The sequence below is a fragment of the Pelecanus crispus genome, chromosome 3 (genome assembly GCF_030463565.1).
Source record: "Pelecanus crispus isolate bPelCri1 chromosome 3, bPelCri1.pri, whole genome shotgun sequence".
Taxonomy (NCBI): domain Eukaryota; kingdom Metazoa; phylum Chordata; class Aves; order Pelecaniformes; family Pelecanidae; genus Pelecanus; species Pelecanus crispus.
The window spans coordinates 129,249,431-129,270,274 of NC_134645.1; the positions used below are offsets into that span (position 1 = coordinate 129,249,431).

General features: G+C 44.7%; 1 protein-coding gene across 11 annotated transcripts in view; it reads right to left on the bottom strand.

Moving 5' to 3' along the window:
• Positions 1–19,906, bottom strand: part of MTMR9 (myotubularin related protein 9) — a 39,920-nt gene extending 20,014 nt beyond the window's left edge. For all 11 annotated transcript variants that reach the window (XR_012830917.1, XR_012830914.1, XR_012830913.1 and 8 more), the window contains exons 1-8: positions 19,559–19,906; positions 16,513–16,621; positions 15,640–15,765; positions 8,411–8,584; positions 6,171–6,388; positions 3,801–3,962; positions 1,115–1,256; positions 313–533 (exon numbers count right to left, since the gene is read on the bottom strand). Coding sequence is in view for 2 of the 11 variants with exons in the window: in XM_075706886.1 (XP_075563001.1) it covers positions 313–533; positions 1,115–1,256; positions 3,801–3,962; positions 6,171–6,388; positions 8,411–8,584; positions 15,640–15,765; positions 16,513–16,621; positions 19,559–19,743 (1,337 nt within the window). In the remaining 9 variants the exon portion in view is untranslated. The remainder of the gene's footprint in view (positions 1–312; positions 534–1,114; positions 1,257–3,800; positions 3,963–6,170; positions 6,389–8,410; positions 8,585–15,639; positions 15,766–16,512; positions 16,622–19,558) is intronic.
• Positions 19,907–20,844: the final 938 nt, after the last annotated feature.

Here is a 20,844-nt window from a genome sequence, read left to right on the forward strand (position 1 = left end):
ACTAGTGATGGGTGGAGACTTTTCAAGGCCACACAGGGAAACAGAAAAGACAGTCTAGGTATTAGCCTGGATTTGGAGAAGAAGAATTCAACTCCCTGACCAAGCCAGAAATGGGTTTAGTCACAATATCCCACTCTTAAGAGGGACAAGCTCCCTAACATTGCAGCAGACAAAGTAACTGCAACAAGAGAAGCTCACCTGTGCTAGGGGAGACCACACAAGCACCCTCACCCTTTTTCAAACAGAGACTTTTTTTTTCTTGTCAGATACAGCCCGATATTTAAACGGTTCAAAGCAAGCATCCTCACCAACCTTTCATTTTCGTTGTTTCCCAGGAAAGTGCCAAACTGTGAAGCGTAAGCATGTTCAAAGAGCATAATGAGGAATTGTTCGTTGAATTCAAAAGAGCAAGGGAACTGACGAAGGATTTGCCACACACAGTCCAAAAAGAGGAGAAACACTGGGGCCTCCCATTTCTGCTTGCTATTTGAATAGGCTGATTGGGCACAGCGCTGCTGAAAAGGGTGGCCAGCCTATACATAAGAATCAGAGAGAGCATCACACACAAAGTAATGGGATGTGAGTACATGTAGCAAAGACTTCAGAGCTAGTTCATGCAACTACGCCATCGCTACTCTTTTCTGCAACCGTAATTTCATCAAGCGGCCAGTATCAAATTGCTAGCAACCACAACCAACTTTGCTGCCTTTTTCAGGCTACGTAAATAGCACTGTATTTGATCAGAGAATTTTTACCAAGAACAAACTGGTGTAGGTGCACCGAGGGACCAGGCTGAGGATACTAGCTGCAAGAGTACAAAGAGTAGAACTAAGGTTTTGTGATTTAGTCTGAACAGTGTTCTCTGAAGAGATATTCACCTTAAGCACAGAAAACAGGCAGTTCCCTCAAAGCAAAACACTACCACGAGAGGCAGAGGCCCCATGGAGTGCCAGAGGTACAACTGACTCAGTTAATGACGTTGCTCTTAGGACAAAGAGCCATTCACGCTAAGCAGGGCTGCAACAAGGCCCAACCAATTTGCTGCCTCTCAGGCTATTTCTCAGTACAACTGTCACTGGATTAGATTGCCGTTTTGTCCACAAGCATTTCTTACCTGTAGCCACTCCCTCACAACAAGAGATTCAAAGCCACGTATGGTCCTGCAACTTGGATCCAAGATAATCTGTGCCAGAGAAGTTACCTGGAGTGTTGAATCAGTTCCTTCAGTCCCATGGACTAACACTGATGCACCCTCCCTGTGAAAGAAAAAGGTGGAAAGGAGTAAGAGTGCAAATGAGCAGAACACATCCCGAGGACGTATGCATCCCAATGGATGCCAACGCATCCCGTGGACACCAGTGTTGTTACCCTGACAACGCTGAGGTTTTGCTGGCTCTTTACCCCTTCTTCCCTCCCATAAGCTTACTCCCCACCCCACCTGGAAGCGTACCACTTTCTCCACCTGGATCCTCACCAACACTAACTAGAGCTCTGCATCACTTACGGCTTAGTTTCTTGCTCAGCATTCTGGAAATTCAGAACCTTTGCCATGTTGACAGCAGATGTGCGGCAAAATCTATTTTGTGGTTCTCACTATTTTCAATTGGTACCCCTTTGAGTTACAACATACAAACGCATCTCAAAATTTGCTTGAGTCATTTATCATTTTGCTAAGTACTCTGAAATCTTCTCATAAGCACTGCAATGAAGATGTATCATCCCCGCAGATGCTCTGCAAAACAATACTATGAAATTCTTGCTGAAACCTGGGCTTAATTGTATTTGGGCCTCAGCTGGGGTTTACTGCAAGAAAAAGTAAGCCAATAAGCCAGTTCGGGAGAAAGAAACAGCAGAGCTTGGCCTCCACAAAGGCAGAAGAGTTAGTGTGCTGAGCAAGGAAGCTTGTCAAAGAGCCAAGCACAAAGTCTTCTCACTCACCAGCCAGCACAAGTGACTCGGCAGAACAATGTGAGGAGCAGAGGGAGCTCGGAGTCTGGGGCAGGAAGGTTTTGCACATTGCTAGGGGCCCGTGTGCTGTCACTCCCCACACTCCAGTGGGGACTGTCCAGGACAGGTGATTCCCTCCCCTCTTCCTCCATCCTAGGCTGTGTTTGGATACAATATCAGAATCTCATCCATGTGCTCCTGAGGGAAGGACTGGATGGTATTAGATGGCATTTATTCCCCTTACTCTTCCCAAACCTTGACCCAGTCTCTCACTTCTGCCAACATCCTTACACCCAGAAAGGAAATTAACTGCAGGTTGTATTTCTTTCTGTGCAGAGACCCAACCCAGGCAGCAAAGCGTGGGTAAGAAGGATCAATCTAGCAAGCAAGTAACCCTGCACACAGTAGTTGCTTTTTGAAGTGAAAAGCATGAAAATCTGTACCTTGAACACTGCAACATCTTTGTCTATAGTCTAAAACAAACCCAGTCCCTCTGCAGTGCAGATAATCTTCAGATACCCTCTCCCCTGCCAGTGCCTGGCAGGTAAAGAGGCTGCTTCCAGCCAAGCATGATTGCAAAGGCTAACTGCAAGCCCACGCGCTCCTCAAAGTGGGGCACACTGGGATAACGCTGTTTTCCCCTTTCATCTTTCAGGCCTCAAGACCTTTAAGATGCTGCAAGATCTGTCCCAGCCATTCCCTCCCCGTTGTCAATATAACCGAACCATCCTTGTCAGCTCAGCTATGATCTCCAGGCTCCGAATGAGGCAGGCCAGGCACCAATGCTGAGCTGGCTTGCCATAGGCCCAGGTAAGTAGAAAAAGCAAAGCTGAGGTTAAAAATGAAGAAATTGTCCACTGTCCCAACAAGCCAAAAGAATTTCGTCACTGATCTTTCTCATTATACACACACGTGGGAAAGAATTACACATAAAACTATTGATCAAGAGCAATCCTTTCCTGGCACAGTCAATAACTAAACAGGCACCGTCAGTGCTTTTTAAAAAAAGGACAGCAGCTCATATTTTAATGCTTTAATGCTGTTTTACCAATGAGACTGCATTTCAGCCTACTTGTGTATCTGCATAACGCATTCCCTAGCTGGTGTGAAAAGCTAGGTTTTCCCTGAGTTTTGAGAAGGGCTTTCCCCCCCTCAGAGCCACAAAGAAGTCACATTTAGACCCCCCACATTTGGCCTTAAAAACCCTGGCATCTGACAGCTAGCTTTTGCTCTCCAGTCTGCGGTCTGAAGATGTTTTCAGGACAAGTCAGCCGTATTTATTAAAGAAATGTCAGGTTAAAAGAGGTCACAAGCACTTATAAGGGATGAACAGGATTGCTTAGATAGGACTAAGGGGATAAAAATTTCAAGAGGAAAAAGCACTGGACCAATTCCTGGGGAAAACAAGGAAATACCATTGTTTTAATCTCTAGAAGCGAGGTGGGGTATTGGAAGCTTTCAGCTAAAAAAGGACTTTTTTAAAAAGACTCCGTGTTCTCACTTTCCTAGGCTACCAAACAGCATTTCAGATGGGCACATTCTAACCTAAACCTCCAATAAAATTAACTAAATTAGATTGGTTGCATCAGACATAGGAATACGCCTTAACTCAATGATCTAATACCTATTCTTAGTCAAGATTTCCTCCCTCAGGCTTGTACTTCTAAAAATGCAAGCATGATTTACTGAGGAACATTCCATAACCGTGATGAAACATGATGTATCTTGCATGGGTACAAGCAAGCCAGTTCACAGCGGCCTGTTACTAATACTTAAAGTGGAAATAGAGGTATTTAACAAGCAATCTATAACCAGAAAATAAGAAACTCAAGGCTTTTCAGAAAAAGATTTACCTATCAATACACTGAGCAGCTAGACAAGCTGCAGTTAGTATCTCCTTGATGTGAGTCAGCCAGTTGGAAGCTTCTAGTTTACTGAGCCAGCGGTCCATATTGTGCGACTGGTCATTGCAAGCTTCCACAAGTTTGATGAGGCTTTCCTGCAGAATATTAAACCTTTGGGAAAAGCAAAATATTATTGCAAACACAAGCAGTAACATAGCAACCAGGACAACATGCTTACAGAAATACACTGATCTCAAAAATACAGCACTACGATTTATATGCAGTTATTTCAAAAAGTACAACCCTATAGAAGTCATTGTCTCCTCACTGAGTGTTGTGGTTTAGCCCAGCCAGCAACTAAGCACCACACAGCCGCTCGCTTACTCCCCCTGCCCCAGTGGGACTGGGGAGAGAATCAGAGGAGTAAGAGTGAGAAAACTCCTGGGTTGAGATAAGAACAGTTTAATAGTTGAAATAAAGTAAAGTAGTAATGATAATAATAACAATATAATAACATACAAAGCAAGTGATGCACAATGCAATTGCTCACCACCCGCCAACTGATACCCAGACAGCTCCCGAGCAGTGATCGCTGCTCCCCAGCCACCCCCCCCCAGTTTATATACTGAGCATGACGTCATATGGTATGGAATAGCCCTTGGGGCAGTTGGGATCAACTCTTCTGGCTGTGCTCCCTCCCAGTTTCTTGTGCACCTGGCAGAGCATGGGAAGCTGAAAAGTCCTTGACTGGCATAAGCAGTACTTAGCAACAACTAAAAACATCAGTGTGTTATCAACATTCTTCTCCTACTAAATCCAAAACACAGCACTATGCCTAATGCTAGGAAGAAAATTAACTCTATCCCAGCTGAAACCAGGACACTGAGCAAACCTGTTTTCACTGGGAATTCCCAAGCCATGGCTAACTACCAGCAGAATACTAGTCTTTGGACATAAGTAGTCTCTTCCCTTTCAAAACAAATTGCTTCGTAAGGCATTACAACAGTATGGCCTTTTCCTTATCTTACCTGAACCCTGTGTGTGTTGAGCCACATCTTACACTTTCCATGTAAACTGTGTTTCAGTAGTCCCACTGCCATTACCAAGTACAAGTGAGACTGCAGCCTGGCATGGCCACTAGCAAGTGTCAGCAAGCTTCAAGTGCTGCACCTTCGTTCTCTGTACTACACCAGATGTTTTGGGGGAGTTTTAACCTGTAGAGCTGCAACAGTAACCTGAAAGCCATCCATCACAAGGACACAACCCACTGTTAACATAGAAAATTTTAAACTAGACTCAACTTCTTGATGTAGAACCACACTAAGATTAGTTTGGCTAATTTCTTAAGAATGTAAGAAAAAGAGGGGGAAAGGAACATGTTTTTATATCACTTCTGCAGTTGTTTTAATATGTTCTCAAGGCCTGGAAAGCTGGTGTTCAGCATGCAGCTGGTAAAGCCAGATGCTTCTCTGCTCTTGTTTCACACTGCCTTCCAGGGGCACCAAACTCCTGATGGATCAAATGCCACCTAACGCTGACTCCAGCATGTGCTCAGGTGTAACAGAGGATGCAGCTAGCAGGCCAGATCTCAGAAAAGCCGACAAAACCGAATAATAATAGCATAAGATATTTACTCTTTATATATTGTGGTTTATTAATTCCTCTCTGTCTGATGCTTATGTCCATCCGTAAAATAACCAACATGAAATTTAAGGCCACAAAAAATTTTTAGAAGCAAAGCCAAACAGTTCAAAGCAACAGCCAAGGAAATTCCTTATATTAGCTCCTCAAGAGCTGGCCTATACAGTGATGATGGGAGCAACTGCTTTCCAATAGCAAAATTACTGCATGCTCATGTAGAAGGGTTCCCCAAAACCACGGCTTAAGTACAGCTGAACAACGTTGGACCAAAAGTCTATTTAACTTAGTAACTTGTCTCCAAATGACCAAACAATATTAGATGTCCAGAGAAAAGTGCTGGATGAGAGGAGTGTGACTGCCACAGAACAAATCCTCTCCTGCAGAAATTTGCTGGCAAGGGACTTGCCCATTCCTGTGCACTATTGCGAAGAGGAACACAGGAAGGCTGGAGTGCAGCTATAGATAGTCAGAAAAAGAGATGGCACAAGAAGATTGCCCGACGTATGAAACCTGCAGCACGTTGTTCAGAAAAAGGAACCAAACACAGCTTTCCAAAGCCAAATACCTTTATTATCCACATACCCTGATCTTGCAAAAAAAGGAACATGACCCTGTTGACAGGAACCAGGATACATGGCCTTTCCTTACAGAAGGAAATACTTTATGGAGCAAGCATGGCTCTGCCAATGCAACCCTACAAAGCCAAGCACAGAGGAGAGCCGGCGTGATTTCACCCACCTCTCAATACATTTATGAATCCTCCTCCACTGGGGATAGTGTGCTTCTTGTTCAAAGCCCCCTCCTTTGGCCCTGGCCTGCTGGGCAACATTCAAGGACCTCGTATCAATGATGTAGCCACGCTTGCCAGGCCGTAGCGTGGCATTAATAAGCTTCTCATCTTCTTTACACCGTCTCCCATTTGTACCTGTAAGAGGCTGGCTACTTCGCATCATGACCTGCAGAGGCAAATAACCATGAATTAGGCACTGGAAACAGAGAGACGTAAGATGGAAAGCCACCGATCACTTGAGCTCCAAGCCAAGAAAGGAGATTTAAACTCACTAGGCAAAGGACACCCCTTCACTAGAGGACTTCTTAGGGGTCTGTAAATGCAGACTGCAAACCGATGCATTAGATAACTAGGTCTCAACACCAGGCATGGAAAACAGCTCTCTCAAGAGGTGTGCTGCTGAAATTCATACAGGATGCTCCTGTTTTCCTTTACAACTCGGGTCATGGTAACACTGCTTATGGGAGCGAGATAGCTCAGCCTTAAAAAGCTTCCTCTACCAGTTCAGGGGTAGAATTCAAGTGGGGCCCTCCTGGATCTCCAGCTCTTCTCTGTGGAGTTACACCAGCAAGCGCAGCTCCCACCCCACCGCACTTCCTACTCCCATCTGCTTCAAGTTCGATCCACCACGCCTGGACACAGAGAAGCAAACGCCCTGATCTGCACTGCCTGATGCACAGAAACATCTCTCTAGTTCTTCCTACAGCCGCTGTTCTTCCTTGTCATGAATCTTTCGGTTTTTATGTGCAATCCCTTGGGGGGACTGAATTTATTTAAAAAACAAACTAGAAATCCTTGAATCGAGCGATCATTTGGCAGGCCACTTTGTAAATTACAGACGTCTTCTTAGACGCTTTATCCCTTTAATTATTCCTGTAGTACCGTCTTTGTGAGCTACTGAACTCGCTTCCCGCTGATTGCTCCTTTATAAACCAACATTTTCAGGATTGTCATCTTAAGGTCTCTTCCCAATTCTGTTTTTAAAACACTTGAGTCATTCATGTGTTAAAGATGCCTCTTGGGAACAGTTTTACCCAGTGGCTAGACTAATAAACTTTAGGTCCACAGGTTTATCAGCTGAGATTTCTCTTTACTAAGTGTTTTTCAATTCAGAAAGCATCCCAGCAGCTCAAATGATAACTAAAATGTGAGGGCAGCCAGTCAGCAACCCCAGCTATGCTCAAGAACTCAGTTGGGACAGCAATGTGACAGACAGCATTACTGTCACAAGTTCAGGCACTCCGAGCCAAATGCTATTGTATTCCTCACACTTGAAACATGCACAATTCGGAGAGATAACTGAACAAATCTTCCTTTAGTGGTTTTCATTCAAGCTGAAAAAAAGCAGAAAGCACGGCTGTTATGAAGTTGGAGGATGGCTGATTTTAAAGCAAAGCAAAACACCCCAAAGGTGCTACTAAGTCAGACTAGACATCCTCTAATTCAGGGCTTACAAATCTTGGCAACAGGAGGTGAGAACACATTAGAGCATTTGACTCAGAAGCCTGGATCAAGTTTACAAGCCGCAGGTTGGACATCCCAACATCCTCAGAACTGGCTACATCAGCAAGAGATACAAGGAATTGCTCAACAATTTCATAAAGTGCATTTCTTAATTATAGCGTATCAGTCACTCAATTAGATTTTGGCTTGTTGAGAGGTGGTAAAGTCTGTGCAACAGCAAGGATTTGTGACTCCCGAAACATGTTACACTGACAGGCTTGGAGAACAGATTGTTCCGATCGCTCGTTCGACAGTTACACAGCAGAAGCAGTGCTGGCTCTGGGAACGCTTGCTGTCATCATGACTCTATTACGAAGGCGACAGCCCACCACCCAGAGACAGGACAATGTGGTTTCTGCCATCCTTTCAGCATGAAGCCTCTTGGCAGGCAGAGCAGGTAAGGGTGCCAGCAGCGGCTTTACAAGTCTCATCTTGCTCTTCTGCTGTGAGCAAGCTCACGCCACATACGCTCCCAAACAAGCGGATTAATAGCTATTTCTAAGATGGGGATTACTCATTCTATCACCCAGAACCAGTTTTACTGCATACACTTAATAAAGTTGGAAAATAAAAGGAACAAACATCTCATGAACTGTCTTAAGTCTAGAGCACAAGTTGTTTTTTCATTAAAGGAACAGATTCACACACTTCCTTTGGGTACAACCATTACTCAAATGCAGCTTACCATCCCATTCTTCTTATGATAATAGCTGAGGACTGGGAAGCGACTGCCATGGCGAAACATGGCAACTTTCCGAAGCGCGTCATCATCGATGGATTTGGGGACAATGACAACTGGAGGGTAGGAGGGACAGACAGAGAATTCCTTATTGATGCAGCTTAGACGCCATTCATCTGTCTGAAAAAGATCAGAACATACAGGCTTTTGGATCAGAAAACAGATTACTACCATTACAACATAACATACTAGGGAACAGGAACTTTCATATCCAGGATAAAGCACATGCAGAGGAATACTGGTGATCTATTCCATTTACAGCAGAGATGAAAACATGGTTGTCACTCTTGGCATGATCACTTTTGTTCATCCAGGAACCTGGACCCCCTGTAACAGCATAACTACGCTAATTGGTCAGATCAAATCCGGCACCATATCTTGTGTCCAACAAAAACATGGCAAAAGAGATGCTCTTCAAGAACAAACAAGCCTGGCCGTTCTCTGCAGTAAGTCTATTGACCGATTTCTTTTTTTCCCACACCTCCTGATGCTGCCTGCAATCATAATACCTTGTTGCAGCAGTTCCCAGAAGCTCATTACCCAGGCAAGCAGACAAAGCTCACAGGGAACAGAAGAAATTATCAGGTGACTCTGGTTCTTGAGGTGCAGGACCTGTTGAACAACGGTTCCCTGTCTGGTTTACCCACATCCTCAAAGAGCGCAAAATAAGCCCGCATGGTCAGAAATGGGTGACTGCAGTTTTTAATTACTTCACAGACACAGCAGACAGCATGTCCGCGGTACACACTACAACATAACTCACTGCATTTGCAGATAGCTTCAGTCTCATAGGAAGTAACAGCACGGTGTGTGTCTCTCTCAGGGAGACCCCAGAACAGAGATGTATTCCTGCATCAGTGGATTTAGAGGAAAAAAGGTTGATTTAGACGCAGGTAACACAGGCTCAAACCTCTATCTGTGCTGAGAACAGAGTTGTTAACATTGCCCACAAGGCAAAGACGGCCAAGAGCATCAACTCCAGATAACGAAGCTAGCTTTGAGGTTAAAACTCCAATTTAACATTTCCAGCTTGGTTCTTTTCTCTGCGCCCTGCTTTACACAAACCACTACAGCCATTCCTCCAAAAGCACCTCCTGGAACCAGCACGGCATCGAAGCACAAAGGTCTCATCGTGAACTCCCATTACATAATTTTTCAGCTTCCAAGAGCCAAACGCTTGTGAAAGAAGTGCTGAACACTGGCACCCTGCACCCTCGCAGGCGCTTGGCACGAGAGCTCAGGTTATCCGATACCCAGGATCGGACGCAGGACTTGGCTCCATCTGAGGCAAAACCAAAGGTCAACGAGCAGCCTCACTGACAAGGAATCCTCGCTCACTGAAGTCCAGGCTGGAAGAACTGACACGGCCCTAACTGCAACCTTGGACAAGCCCAACCTTCAGGGAGGGCTTGCTGCTTCTGGCCTGGTACCACGCCACTGCCTCCTGCGTTAAGGACACCATCCAGGTACATCAAATGGCCATGAGGCATATGTTTTCCCCAGGGACACACAGCAGAACCTTGCCTAAAGTTTGGCAGGGAACTGAACTCGTGGTCCTCAATAGCAGGACGGTGGTTTGGCTGCATCTTCAGTCATTGCATCCTTACCCTGTATTCCTTACGGCCAACAAAACCTGCTGGCAGAAGCCTTGGTGGGGAAAACAACCCAGAAACCTCTACAACACGTCTTGATTTTAACAGCAGCATTAAATTCTTAAAAGTAGCAGCAGAATGGCAATCAAATTTGCCTGTAGAAATCTCCAGAGACAAAGACATTAAAATGAAATAAGAAAATCTTTTGAAGAGGATCAGGCAGCTTCTATCAAGGTTTTTTGGGTGGGATTTTTGTTGGGTTTTGGTTTGTTTGTTTCTTGGGGGCTTTGTGGTTTTTTTTTTCTTTTTTTAAGTTCCTGTGCACTGACATGACACAGATGCGAGAGAGCAAACAAGACCTTAAGTAACTCCTCAGCTGAGGTGTTTTCAGTACAGACTGGGAAGCATTTGTGTGCCACTGCAGCAGGTAAAGACCTCGTACAGATGCCATAAAAAGAGCCCTGCTCATTTGTGCTCAAAAAGTTTCAGCTAGACAAGAAGTAGGAGGATAAAGCAGGTAGCACAGGAAGTAAGAGAAGAGCATGACAGGTAAGTTATGCAGCAATAGAATCCACAAAACCCCACATCAATTCAGGAAGGTTGGTTTAGCATACATTAATTACACAGCTCTGATCAGAAGTAGGTCTCTTTTCCTCTTTCCTTTCTTCCAGAGGCTCACTACCTCTTGCCTTACACCTCCTGACTGGTACCTGCTTATATAAATGGCTTACTGGTCTGATGGAAAACCAGGATCGATGTAGAAAGGTTTTCTGGCAGTGAAACCTTTCCATCAGATGAACAAGCTGATCTGATTCACAACACTATTTCAGCAGCAGCAGATCCAAGGCGCAGGATGTGTGGTGTAGCAGACAGCAAAATTGTCCCTTTTGGCGGCAGCCTAAGAAAAAGATGCTGGGAAGAGGGACATGTTGTGTGTATCGCCATCAAGAACAGCGGCTGCTACCCGTGTTCAGTAGCCCATCCGGCAGTCTTCCACCAGCCCTGCTGTAAGCTTATTTCATTATTCATTAGCCTCAAAACAGCTCCTCTGAACATCTATGTTTTATAAAAAGCAGAGGTTCTCCCAGATGCAAAGTTAAATTGCCTCCAGCAATCATGTCACAGGCAGAGGTGAAAACTTCTGGATCACATAAAGGAGGCCAGCTGGTCACAGCTCATGCTTTTAATGTGCCAACAATGATATTTTTTAATACCTTTTTTGGGGGTGTCTACGTTAAATTACAGCAGATTTCATATGATGATATGCAATTTTTTTTTCACTGTAAACAATATGCATGGATATAGAATAGACCTGATAAATACCTTACTGCCACATAGGATGTAGAGAAGGCAAAATCACAACTCCATGGTATGCTTTTTTGAGAGACTGGCTGTCACCGATATCACCAGTATGAAAAGGAATGGAAGAGTATCAACCTGATTTATCTCCCACTTTAGTAATTTAACTCTGCCCATAGCCTCCTCTCCTCACCATTTATAACATGGACAGATGATACTGTTGTATCACCCAGTTATAATTTACTGTTACATGGGAAGGAGGAAGAGAGCAGCAGCAGTTAGCACCATTTGTTGTCTGTAGCACAGCTACTTCTGCAGAGACCCAGTTAACCTCTGCAATGCCAGCTTCAGACTGCTAAAATATACCCCAGCGTGAATCAGATGACAGTAAAACCCAACAGTGCAAGTCTCTTCTTGGCTCTTTCTTGGGGTATGTCTGCAATTTGGAAGAAAAAGATTGTCATTACTAACTGGAAGAGCGAGGGAATGGCAATTCAATTACGTGCAGCAGCAGATGCAGACACAGGAAGCAGTAAGGACTGCAGTGAAAGAGAAGAGCTGGCCTCATCTTCAGACATTGCCAGATAAGTATGCTGCATGAGACTCAGAGAAAGTACAAAGTTAACATTTACTTCTCCCAGCAAGAGATCTGTACTTTAGGGAATCAGGAAAAATGTTAATTCCAGTTAAGGCTAGAAGCAGCAAAGGATGGGGGAGTGAGCAGAAAGGAGAGAGGACTCCAAAGAAAAAAAAAGAAAGTAGTCAGAAGTATTTTCTTAAACACAGTACAGGATTAACTTTTACATTTCTACTGTTCTTGTCCTAGTACTTGCTTAGAGATATTGATTTTCAAGTGTTACCAAAAGGCTAAAACAACAGTTATCCTTCCTCCTAAAACTTATAATTGCTAGGATAGGTCGTTTTCCACAAAACAGTGTGAAACAATTCAAGCTCTACTAACAAGCCTTAGAAGAAAAGTCAAGAAACCAGCACGGACCCTGAAGGATCCCGCAAAGCGGCCATGGCGGAGGCCATTCCCAAGGAACAGGCAGAAGGCAACAAACCCTGTTAGTAACAGATCGTGCGTAGACAAGAAGCGTAACAACAGATGCAAGCAAAGATTGATGCTTGTCTGATAAGAGCAAAATATGGGCTACCCACACCATTGCAAACTGAGCCCCAAACCAGAAAATTCAGCTTTTTTTTTTTTTTTTTCAGGAAACTCCAGTACAGAAGATAAAGCACAGCTGAACTGCCCAGAATCCTGAGCTCTTTCCTACAAGAAAATGGAAGGCGGGAAGAATGAAGAAAGTGAATTTTGTGGCAATGAAATACTTTAATGTTAATTATACTCTTAGTGTACAAACATCTCAGGGCCTCTTCACTTAATTTTAAGAAGAAACTGCATTTCCAGAGTTACAGTTTGCAGTATCCTGCAGTTGTAGAATTTGGCAGAATAGAAACCTATTAGCTCTTCTCTCTCTCCTCAGAAAAAATACGAAACCCCTTGCATATACTCCAATTCCATTCAGCTACTCACGGGTTATGCAGTGAAGAATACAAATTTTTTTTTACACACGTTTCACCTGACATACATACAGCCAATCCAGATCTCAAGTGCTTCAAGCAAAAACACACCACACACCACCAAAAGCTGGATAAGCAAACATTAACTATCTTGTGCATCTTTTACTCCATTCATATATTTGCCTATAGCACCTTTAGTCTCATCTCACAGTACAATAATTTGGAGCCTGCAGGCACTGTGGAGGTTTTGCTGTGACATTTAGTGAAATGTTGAGCTGATTTCTTCATATGACTTAATTGTCAGCCGAACTACTCTGTTGACATGTTGGATTTATCACAACAGTTCTTGACATAGATGTTTGACAAAAGCCCTGCTGGCCTGTCCCAAGAAAATAAACAGGGAGCACACACAGCAACAGCCATCAGCAAATTAACAGCCCACTGAAACTTGTTAACTGCTCCATTTGCTTTAGATCAAATTAACAGTCCTTCCCTTAACACCCTCATGGACTAAATGCACAAACGTTGTGACAGTATAGCAGCCTCCCTAATCCTGGAGTTGAGCTGCAGGGGCAAAGTGCTTTAAGTGTTTGCTATCAAATTCTAGGGGCAATGCTAGACGACACTTTGTCAGATCAATGCAATGGAGTGAAGTCACACAAGGGGTACGTGTGTTGGGAGAAAAACACATTTGGCACAACATATGCCAAGATAAACAGATAAATTATTATTACACAGCATAATACCACATTACCAAAAGATCAAAAAAGTTTATAGTTTTACTTTGCTATTATAGAATGGTTCAGAGTTAAATCAACTCTCCTGTAGCAGACAAATGTGGAATTAACGCATTACTAGAGCTGTGGTCTGGGTGAAATGCAGTTTTTGACAAGTTGTTACCATATTGGGGAAGGCAAGGCATAACAGATCCAGATGGATGGTTTAATGGAGAGGGGAGGTAACCTTCCAAATTCCACTTGCCTGACTTAGTGGAGAAAAAAAGTAAATCAGCCATTTACTTGTTCTAGCCTGTCACATAAGAAAGTTTAATTACAGAACAAGAAATATTTGGTCAACGATATATTTATCTGTTGTTCAGGAGATGTAAATCATTTGAACATGGCTTTTGCCACCATTTTGTTAAAAAGGAGTTACACCTGAAGTTTCAGGTTAAAAGCCAAGAATTAATCAACAGCTGTTATACATGTATGTTTTAAAGAAACAAATTATTGCCCTTGAAACATAGCATTATAAAGTAATTAGGTTTTTAAATGTAAGCCTTCCAAGGAGCATATGTTCAGAAAGCCAAGAGACCCACAAATAAGCTGTCAGAGCACTGTTAAACCTCTGAAAGTAAAAAAAAAAAAAAAAAAAAGCAGCGTATCAATGGATTCATGGTAGCACCTGTGTGCTGGTAAATACAACCAACAGAAGTGATTTGATTCCTGAAATCTAAAAATGATTTCAGCTACACATAGAAAGCAAAACGCGAACAGAAGCAGCACCACCTCCTGCAATCTTTCATTGAGCTCCAAGGGATTTCCTTCTGCTGCCTTCAATCCTGCTCTCACACATCCTCCCATCTCGCCAGATAACACTTCAGCTTCTGACTTTTTGCTTCTCATTGAAATGCCTGCAAGCTTCCTCTGCTGAGCTGGGAAAGCATCTGCTGCTTTGCCTCCAAACAGGAGAGCACTCTGATCACATGTCTGACTTCCCCAGCTGAAATTAAAACCAAAACTGTGGTGCTAGTTATTATTACAGGTCAGTTTCTATGTCTTTTGACAGCAGATGAAGACAGGACATGCGAGAGTACTCCAATTATGAGACAAAAATAGAAAGATCCCTAAACTTCTTTAATTTTCAAGTGATTACATCATATGAATCTGGTCAAGCTAATCGTATTACTCAGTTATTAGTCATAAACAGGAAGTGATAAATGCTGCAGACAAGCTGGGTTGCAGATAAAAGAAAAAAAATCAATGTTTGTTGATGCTGTACTAATGGATGTGGTCTCAGAGACCTAAGATGATGCAGCAAGTGCACATACTTAATGCGAAACAAAGACCTGGAACACAGAGATGCTAACCCAAGGCACTATTAAAACAGGTAGGCTCCTGCAACCAAGCCAGTTTCCCAGTATATCAAATTCAGCATTCTAAAGTGAAGTTAGAATAACAGATACAACAGGCAATGCCACAAGAACAATTCCTACCCTACAGGTACCAAAATAATATCAGCATGTGCTCACGGCACCTGGAAGAATACAACTGGAAATTCCCTGCTGTCTGAACACTCCCAATGTTTCCCCACCACGGACTAGAGTGAAGAGTGTCTCAAATTGGGCACCTTCATCTACTGTCATCTTCCTAGATGCTAAGAGATCCTAGAGAGCTAAGAAATCCTTAGCAATTTTAAATTTGTTCTTACAATATGGAGGGCCATCCCCAAAGGACAAGAACATTTCCTACCTTCATATCCTCCCAGGTAACTTTTCAATAGGCCTCGAAACTGCATTTGCAGAAGGTAAAACACAAGTGCTAACTAGGAACGTTTAGCACAGAAACAGAAATGCCTGATGTTTACAGAGAGAATATTTGAATAACACTCACTTCCCACCCAGACATGGATGGAAAATTTTTTTTTTTTTTAAACCAACCAGGATTTCCAGTCCATACACTACTGGGTGAAATACTTCACAAACTACTTGCACAAGTGTATCCGAGTACCTGTGCAAATCCTTAAGATCCAACTTACCACTGAACTGAGGAGCTCAAATTCTTGGTCAGGCAGAAAAGAGCGCCAGCCATCTTCAACGATTTCAAACATGGGCCGGTAGAAGAAGGGATACATGAGAGTGACAGAATCCAATGTGGAAAGTGCCTGTACACGTGAGAAAAATAAACAGCTACTTAATTCATTCAAACGACTATTTTATTCCAAAAAACATACAGCAAATAGTGTTTTGCTTTAATATTGGTGATGCAAACTTAAGCCACCCAACAATATACAGCCATTAAGCTTGAAATACTAAGTTACCCACAGGGTAGTTCAAGGTACATAAAAAAAACCTAGTAGCACAAACAAAAGCAGATGATAACAGACAACTCCCCAGTTGCACTTGAATTGTACACAGAGTATCATTTCTGCAGGCTACACTACGTAACAGCACACCAAAGGATGAGAAAAATGCACACCAAACAGGTATAACTAACAGAACACATCCTATGTGGCATTTACCTGATTAATGAGCTTAATGAGCTTAAACTCAATAAGTCACTTAATGTTATTTGAGACACGTGCAACTCAGCCAGGCTGATTTGGTTTTGCCTCCTCATGCTCCAGCATAATGAAGCCGAGCTTTATTTTCCCAAATGTTATGGCAAGACATTTGATCAAAAAAAGTAGGATTGTGGTTTGTTTGCGTTTATTTTTGAAAAAGACACCTACAAGCAGCCAACAATATTTTAACAATTAAAAGGAAATATCCCACAATTCTCATTTGTCTTCCAGAACATCAGTGACAACTTTCCTAACTGGAAAAAAGCTGTTAAGGTTGAGGTCAGATCAAGATCTGAGAACATCGGTGTTCTATCATTATGAATCATACCTATCATTATGAATTCTCACCTCAATAGAGCTAGCAATGTTCAAACACTCCTCCATTCCAGGTATGTCCAGCTGAATAATTCGCAGATCTTTGCATTTTATAATGATGGTACCCAGTGAGCCCACAAACCTACAGCAAGACACGAAGAAAGAGTCTCTTAAGAACAGGATCCTCTAAGGTATGAAGATGTGTTATATCTCTTCCCACAACATATGCCTACAAGACAAAATTCCATTAGTAGTAATTTGTCTGCAATATCATCTTTCAAAAAAAAAATAAACAAAACCACCTCTTTATTTGGTACTTTCAAGTTGTGGTCCGCTTTTTTTTTTTTTTTGTAATTCCATCCTTGTGACATGGCAGTGAGTGGAAGTATAAGTATTGCGAGATAAAGAGGTTTTCCCCCCAGCCTTCCTTTAAAAGATGAAAGAAAAGGTGTGTTCAGGTATTTTCTGATAGTACTGGAAGCTTCAGCTGGAAGCTTCAAGTTTCATTGAAACTTTGAGGATCGCTAAAAACATTTGAGTTAAATTTAATTTTTCAAACAACATTTCACATTCACAACATTACACTCCCTTGTCTTTAACAAGAAAGTTTGGTTTCTGATACCTGCAGTGCCACCGAGCTATTCGCTCTGCAGACCTTGGAGAAGTTAAGGTCTTATCACCGCTCGTTACAATGCAAGGCAACCCAGAAAAAGCTCTACGTTACAAAACAAGCAGAGCTCACAGACGCCCTCTCCAGCCTTCCTTACGTACCTGAAAGAAGGATGAGGCCTGAACAGAAACCGAGTGTTTTCCTTATGTTAACTAGCCACTCGTGTTCACAGGAACGATGTAGATTTTAGTTCACAAAGCAGCGAACTAAGGGAAAGCAATGGAGCTGCCTCAAACACCACAGGAGCGCTTGCAGCAGCCAAGGGCGATGCAAGAAGCAGGAGGCAAGACCTGAAGGACCAAGTTCCAGTCCCTCGTGGCATGACTCTCGGTTAGACCACGCACGCACAAGGACAGAGCTGCACACGCTCCAAGAGGAGACCCATTGCTAAGCTTTGGGTTGCTTCATCCGTGGTACAAAAGCTGCCTGTAATTTATTTTTTTATTATTATTACAGCTGAAAGGTCATTATCTATTTCGCCTGTACAGACAAAGGTTAACACGCAGAACCAATTATAATTTGGGTAGTGCTGAAGGAGGAACTACAGGTATTTTGACAGAAAAGTTCTGCAGCTCCAGCAGATCCAGTCTGTGCCTCGTTTGCCCTCGCTGCAGCGCTATTTCACAGATCCCCAACGTAGTAACACAGTGCAGCAGCAACGCATCACCAGGGCTGTGTCTCCTCTCCACGTTTCTTCAAACAAAAAGACCACAGGAGATGACTAGAGAGTGTTCCACTTCCAAACAAACCCTACAGGTCATATTTAAGTTGCTTAAAAAGCTACAAAAAATTAAGCAGCAGTTTGACGACCACCTGATAATTGGGGAAAACACTGTTTTGTACAAAAGACACTTGTATCATGAAAGAGGGAGAAGAGATTTTATGAACCTGGCACAGTATCACAACTGTTGCGCACTAATAACCTGAAGTACTGCCAAACTGGACCTTCCTACAAACTCTATTAAACAGTTTTATTATTCCATTCTTTCCAGCACTGAGAATATACTCTTATCCTTTTATATGGCAAAGTTTCATTGCAGTTACGTTCACACAAAGCTACTCTCAGGGAGGGAGATGTCTACTCCAGAGACCTTCTAGAAACTAGGGCTGGCACTAAGGGCTGCAAGTATCTGCAGATGTAGCTACCTCCGTTAGAAATCATATACAGAGCTAGCGATGCACTACTACCTCGCCAAAACTTAAAGCGTTCCTTGCTCACTTGGTATTATCTTACAATGTAATTGCAACTGAGCTCATAAAAAATAAAAGAAGAAAAGCTCCTCCACAGTAATGTTCAAAACAGAGCTATGGTTGGTTTAGTACAAGCAGTAAGGAGGATGAGGCCAAACCACCCTGATGACTGAGCAGTACTAGATAGGAACAGATTTCCTGAGGTTTCCACCACTCCATTCCTCTCCACCCTCAGGCCAAGACGCAGCATTTCTCAGAAATGCTCAGACAAATCAGGAACACAGGAACAAACTTAATCAGCATCCAGTACTTCACCCATTCTCAGATTTTGGGGCAACCTGGTATTTTTAATTGCTGCTGCTTGATTTTTTCCAGTCTTGCTGGCAGGAAGGAAATCTGTTCTTCCAGATTACCTTAAAAGGTTAGGGAAACAGGGGATTGACTTTGTAATTAACAAAAAAAAAAAAATATGATGAGCAAACTAAAAAAAGGACAAAGGTGAGGAAGCAGAAGACAATGACCAGGTGAGATGGGACTGCCGCTCAGCGAGGGAAGCGTGATGGGGCAGACAGGCCTGGTGGTAAGAAGATGAATCCCTGAAGTCCTTGCAACAAAAGGGGATGCACAAGAATAAAATGAAGTGCTGCAGCTACAACTCAGCTTTACCACATTGTTCCCACAAGGAGTACGCTCTTAAATCGTTACTGAATTCCATAAGTAGTTGAAGGAGTACGGGGATGACAGCGTCGAGCACCAGGAGACTGATCCGAGGCTGAGCAAGTCTGGAGTCTGCTTCTGCCATCAGTTTTGCTGGGTGACCCAAGGCAAATTGCATCATCAGTGCCTCAGCTTCCACCTCCGTTGAACAGTGGTAGAGAAGCATCCTTCATAAAGTGTTTCAAGAGCTACTGATGAAATCCACTGAACAATCAACACAGAGTACTGCTGACAAAGGTGTTTAAATGTAAAAATTCCAACTCTACATATGACAAAAAATTAATCTTAAGATGCAACAGTCAAATATCAATATCCAAACAGAATGAGAATCAACCTGCCCATGCCCATATTCTGCCCTGTGCTCTCACTGACTGTCCCTTCTCCTCTCCAGACCTGGATTTGAGACAGCTCAGGTGCGAGCCAGTCTCGACAACCACTTTTCAACCCAAAATGAGACACAAACAATTAGGTATGGGTAGGCAGGGACATCAGGAGGCATACCTTTTTTCAATAGAATCGATGTTGGAGTGCAGTAGCCACAGCTCCTCAGCGTTATCTTGACGCCGTGAAGAAAAAATGAGATGGTGGCCAGTCAAACACAGAGTCCCCTCCACAGCCAGGTAGAAAGGGCGGTGCAGGACGACGTTGTCCGCTCGAGGCGTCTTGATCAGCTCCGCAAACTCCATGCTCGCTAGCAAAGGGAACGGGCCCGGGAATGCCTCTGTCACAAAAATTTGCTGGGGAGACAAGCGGCAGCCTCAGCAACACCAACGGGGGCGGGATGGGGAAGCTGGGACAAGCTCGGGATGGGCTACGAGGGGCGGGCGGCCCTGCACGATGGCACCGCAGGCGGGCGGGGGCATAACCCAAGGGGTGGTTCCGTCTCCTGGAGGAAGCCAGCCCGATCCCAGGGAGAGGGAGAAGGAAGGGAGGCGCGGGGGGTACCACAGCCCCCGCCCCGAGAAGGCCGAAGCCCTCCCAGGGCCCCCGCGGGACTCCCGGCGCCTGACCGAGGGGTCCCAGGGGCGGCTCGGGGAGACCCTCGGTGCTTGACAAAACGCTCCCGGGCAGCGCGGGGGCCCGGCGGGGCGGACGAGGCGGGGAGGGGAGGGGAGGGGAGGGGACCCCGGGCGGAGCGGGGCAGCGGCCGCCCCAGGAGCCCCGGGCCCCGCCGCTCCCAGGAGGCGCACGGCCCAGCGGTACCGGCCGGAAGCTGAGGGGCCCCTTCCCCGGATGTTGCGCCCTCACGTGATCCTCCAGGGCCAATCCCCGCCCGCGCCCGCCCCCTTGGAGGGCGGAACGCCCCGCCCTTACCGGAAACGGCGCTGCCTCAAGGGGCCCGGCGCGCCCCCACGACCCCACGACAGCCGTTCCGCGGCCTGGCGGGGAATTTAAGGGAGATGGGCGGGGCCGGAGTAGGGGGCGGGGCCGAAAGGGGCGGGGGCTTGCCCGAGGAAAGCCAATGGGGATGGGAACGGGGCGGGGGGCGGAGCTTGGGAAGGGGCGGGGCGATGGGGAGGGCCCCGGGGCGGGCAGAGCGGGCAGGGAGCGGAGGGAGCGGGCAGGGAAACACAGAACCAAAGAAGGGTTTGGGTGGGAAGGGACCTTCAGAGCCCACCCAGCCCAACCCCTGCAGTGAGCAGGGACAGCTTCAACCAGAGCAGGGTGCTCAGAGCCCCGTCCAACCTGGCCTGGGATGTTGCCAGGGATGGGGCCTCCACCGCCTCTCTGGGCAACCTGTGCCAGTGCCTCACTGCCCTCAGCGTAAAAAATTTCTTTCTAATGTC